Source organism: Stegastes partitus, unplaced genomic scaffold, assembly GCF_000690725.1.
Source record: "Stegastes partitus isolate 25-593 unplaced genomic scaffold, Stegastes_partitus-1.0.2 Scaffold186, whole genome shotgun sequence".
Classification (NCBI taxonomy): domain Eukaryota; kingdom Metazoa; phylum Chordata; class Actinopteri; family Pomacentridae; genus Stegastes; species Stegastes partitus.
The window spans coordinates 20,027-24,260 of NW_007577917.1; the positions used below are offsets into that span (position 1 = coordinate 20,027).

Consider the following 4,234-nt stretch of genomic DNA (forward strand, 5'->3'; position numbering starts at 1 on the left):
GATTTAAATATACTGTGACGACATAACTGTGATCTCATTCTTACAATATTTTACTGCATCTTTAAAGAAAATCTTTCCTTAAAAAATGAGCTGCAAACATGCAAAAAACTCCTGGCTTCTGTCTGAGTTATCTGAAGTACTTGGTTGATATTTAAACATAAAATGTAGTCGTGTCTTTACATGATGCAAAGTTAAACTCTAAAATCACTCTTATGGCATCTGACAGACCCAAGACTCTAAAATGATATGATTCTCCTGAACAAACACACGTCCTGTTTCCACAAGAGGGCAGCGATCGTCTGGTGCATGTAAACAGCTTCAGGCCGCAGCAGAACCTGCTCCTGTGTGATTTACTGTCACAGACAGACGCCATCCATCTTCAGATGTAAAGACATTTTAGCTTAAAATATATCAAAATAAACTGATTTGAAGGATATTAGTTTGGAGATGAATTAAATGTACTTGCTTTTGAGGAATCAGGCAAATAACGCAAAATAAAATAAATTTAACATCAACCAGAGACCCTAAGAATTCAAAGTATTCCAACATTTACGGTATTATGCTGCTGAGTCCTCGTTGCTTTTGCTCTGTCGAGAAGGAACCGCTCACATCACCCCTCACCAGTGAGGCTTGACACCTCAGCTGCCACACGGCCTCCTCAGCTCTCAGAAATAGAATGCAAATGTCGAAACCACGTCTTAATCTGGCATCTGCTGATGGCAAAGACAACGAATAGCGACCGCAGTTCACACTTGGGCTGCACGTGTTTGTAACGTTGCACAAGTGGCCAGCAAGGGCTGCTTTCACTCGATAGCCACAAGAGAATGGTCTGAGATCACATGATGAGCTACGATTAAAGCCATAAAGCTCCACCTGAAGTCCAAACAGGTGAAACACTGGCCGTCTTAGTTTAGCCAGAAAGCATTCTTTTATAGACTGTTGGTTCCAAACGAGTCAGAAACCCACGACAGATGCAAGGCAGGAGGATTTAAACGTGTTTAAATCCCATTTTTTATGCAGCTTGGAGAGACTTAAAGGTGCCCTCAAGAGGTTTTTGTGTAAAATAAGTTTCTTTCTTATGCATTGTGAGCTTTCTGGAGGTCAAACAAACACATTGAACTCATTTCCTCCAGCGTAAAACATTCACAAGGCTGATTTTCTTCTTTACTTTCTTGCACACATGCACAACAACAAACAGGGACACGTTTGGTTCAGTTTTGTGCATACGCTTCGTGTTTTTCTAACGCACAACCAAACTGTGCTTTTTTTTTTGCAAGAGTCAGAAGTGAGAGCCGGAGATGTCCTGTGTGAAAACAGGAAGGCATCACTAACTAATCAACTCTCCAAGGACAGCGCCATCACTTCCTGATTCCTAATTCCTTATTTTTGCACCAACACAAAGGAGGCACAAGCTGGAGTTAAGACAAAGGAGGTTTTATGGTGCATTCAGTGGCAGCTGGACAGCAAGAAGCATAGAAGGAAACACATGCAGTGTTCAGGAAAGACACTTAAAGTCAGCAAGAGTGTGTGTCAGGTCTTAAAGGACAGAGCTCCTGTAGCTGCAGCTGACAGGTTTGTGCAATCCAACATCTTCACCATCCTCTGAAGCGCTTCATCCAAACCATGCTGAGATGTCACCTCATGCACACTGCTGAGCTTGTGTGTATATTTGTTTTGGCTGTTGCAGGCCGAACATCAGCAGGAAGGGCGTGTGTGTGTCGAGTGGTTTCCTCTCGAGTAGCTTGGCTGATCACAACGAGCAGAGGGTGTCAAGGGTGTGTTCTCGTTGGGTTTTTGTGGTAGCAGTTGCGCTACCAGCATTAGCTGCCTATACATCAGCGCCACTTCTGAAGAAAGAAAAAAAAAAAAAAAAAAGCAGCACTTGTGCAGCTTTTGGCGAGGAGCTGTTGAGCCTGCACTCGCCTTCCTGTGGCCCCGGGCTTGAGAACCTCTGAGTGATCGAGGCAGCTTGTCCATGTGACTCGGTTTCCGTTGCCTGCCTGCTTCCGTGAATAGTAAAAAAGAAGTTTGGTGCTTCAGTCAGCTCAGAGGTAAGCGGCTGAACTTCACACGCTCTGAACGCGCTCTGCAGCAGCGAGGCAACCAGCGATATGGTCAGGGGATCAACCGTCAGTGGCTTGGGAAATCCACACCTAACCACCAGTGTAAGTAGACGTGCAAGGTGCTGATCTGGTGCTGCAGCGACACTCAGCTAAAAGGAGCAAACTAGAGCGGCTAAAATAAGAATGTTAAACTGGTCTTTGATGCATTTGCGTGAGATAGTTTAATGATGGGCTGCTTTGAGGCGCACTGTAAATCCTGCCAGGGCTGCTTTTATCACCGCACTTCTGGTAAAAATAGCGTCAGCATATCTAAAAAAAAATGCACTTTTATTAGACATTTATTAATGAATGGAACCACACCGAGTACATCTGTGCATTTCAAACCTGTCAGTGTGTTTTGCATCGTCCTAACTTGCACGTTATTCTAAAATGGTGATTTTTTTTTCGATGTCCAGTCAGAAAGAGAAAGCAATCGTCTGCAAATATATTTTCTTCAGAAAGTAAGAGCACAGTTTAGAAAATGTGTTCTGGCAAACTATTAATAACACACAGAAGCAGAACTAACAAGTGACAAAAGGGCGAAAAAATTAAATTAAAACTAAAAAGTTAAAAGAAAAAGCTTTCATTTCTTACACATACGTGTGAGAAATCATGTCATGTGAGTAAAAATTCAAGGGTTAGGAAATCTTGCAAGGCAAAAAGGAACAACCTCCATATTCTGTATGCGTCACACGGCGGTGTGAGATGAAATTAAGGACATTTTTTCACAAAGCGGCTGTTTTCAGGATGAAATATAAGCGATTTAAATCAACGTATTGGGTCCTCCACAGAGGGAAACAGGTGGCACGGCGGAGGCATGTGGGCATTTTATTCCTCCAAGAATCATGAAGTGGACGCGACATTCATGCTCATATAAATTGTGGGACGTTACAGTGTTCTTGCTGAAGAAACGCTTTAGAGTAAATCAGACAAACTGATAAAAATACTGGACTTACAGTCTGAGCATTTCTGAAATTAATTCGAAACTGAACTTTCAAAGACGAAGGAAAAAGTGTCGTCGGCGCTGCTGCTGCCTCGTTCTGCTCATTCAAAGGTTCGTTTAAGGTTAACAAACTGCTTGAACCAACTCTTTATTGTGTTTATGACACGCTAATCGCACACATGTTGTCATAACCGTGGCTTTAAACTGCAGAAGAGGACGGCTAGTGCAGGTTATGTAATCATGATATCAACAGTGAGTTAAATAATCAGATAAACAGAACTGAATACAACTTTTTTTTTTCTTTTAGATAAGTGTAAAAAGATAAAACCTCCACTTTGAGTCATCCAGAGCCTAATCCTCTGTCCTTCTCTCACCTTCTCAGCAGTGAGGATGAGAAGATGCCAGTCCACGGCCTCACTCCCATCCTGCTTGTCTTGGTACCCATGTGGACGATCGTGACGCCGGTCGCGAGTCATCCACAGCACAGCCGATGTCAGCTGGTGAGACGTCGTTCTTTCGCTTTGCATAATATTTGTCCTGAATTGACCTGTAACAGGAACGCAGGTGGAAATGTAGAGTTCATCTCATGCTGAAGGCTTTTGTTTTTGTTTTTAATAACATTTTACTTGAAATGAAATTCTAGTTGTAGGAGGAAAACTAAATGAAAATGTAGAATTTCAGTAATATTTTAATTTTTTTCATCCTCCTATACTGTGATGCTGCGTTCGGTATCAGATGTTCTGGCACCGACGCTGATGTGAACATGAAATTATATATTTTGTGAGGATAATTTTGCTTCACACAAATAGTTTTTTATCATTCTGATGTCATGCTGTACATGAGGTTTTTAGTTAGAGCTTTAATTTATCAGGAAATCCATCCAGGTCAAATCTATTTAAGTTTATTTACATTTACAAGAGTGGACTTCATGGACGACTGCTGTGGACGTTTCCTTTAGTAAAAACTCACTTTATAATAAACCATAAATAAGAAGCAGGCTTTTTATTTACACTGTGGAGAAAAAAGTCTGTAAAAAAAGAAAGAAAAAAGTAAAATCTGTGTAAATAACAGCATCTGTAAATTAGTTCTTTCTTTATCTGAAAGGGAAATTACAGTAAAACAGAGAAATTTATTAGATAGATAGATAGATAGACAGATAGACAGATAGATAGATAGATAGATAGATAGA

The 4,234-nt window shown here is 41.0% G+C and overlaps 1 protein-coding gene across 1 annotated transcript in view; it reads left to right on the plus strand.

The window, feature by feature from the left end:
* Positions 1 to 1,471: 1,471 nt before the first annotated feature.
* nrros (negative regulator of reactive oxygen species) overlaps positions 1,472 to 4,234 on the plus strand; it is a 6,385-nt gene continuing 3,622 nt past the window's right edge. The window contains exons 1-2 of the mRNA XM_008280213.1: positions 1,472 to 2,165; positions 3,428 to 3,545. Of these exons, the coding sequence (XP_008278435.1) occupies positions 3,444 to 3,545 (102 nt within the window). The 5' untranslated portion in view covers positions 1,472 to 2,165; positions 3,428 to 3,443. The remainder of the gene's footprint in view (positions 2,166 to 3,427; positions 3,546 to 4,234) is intronic.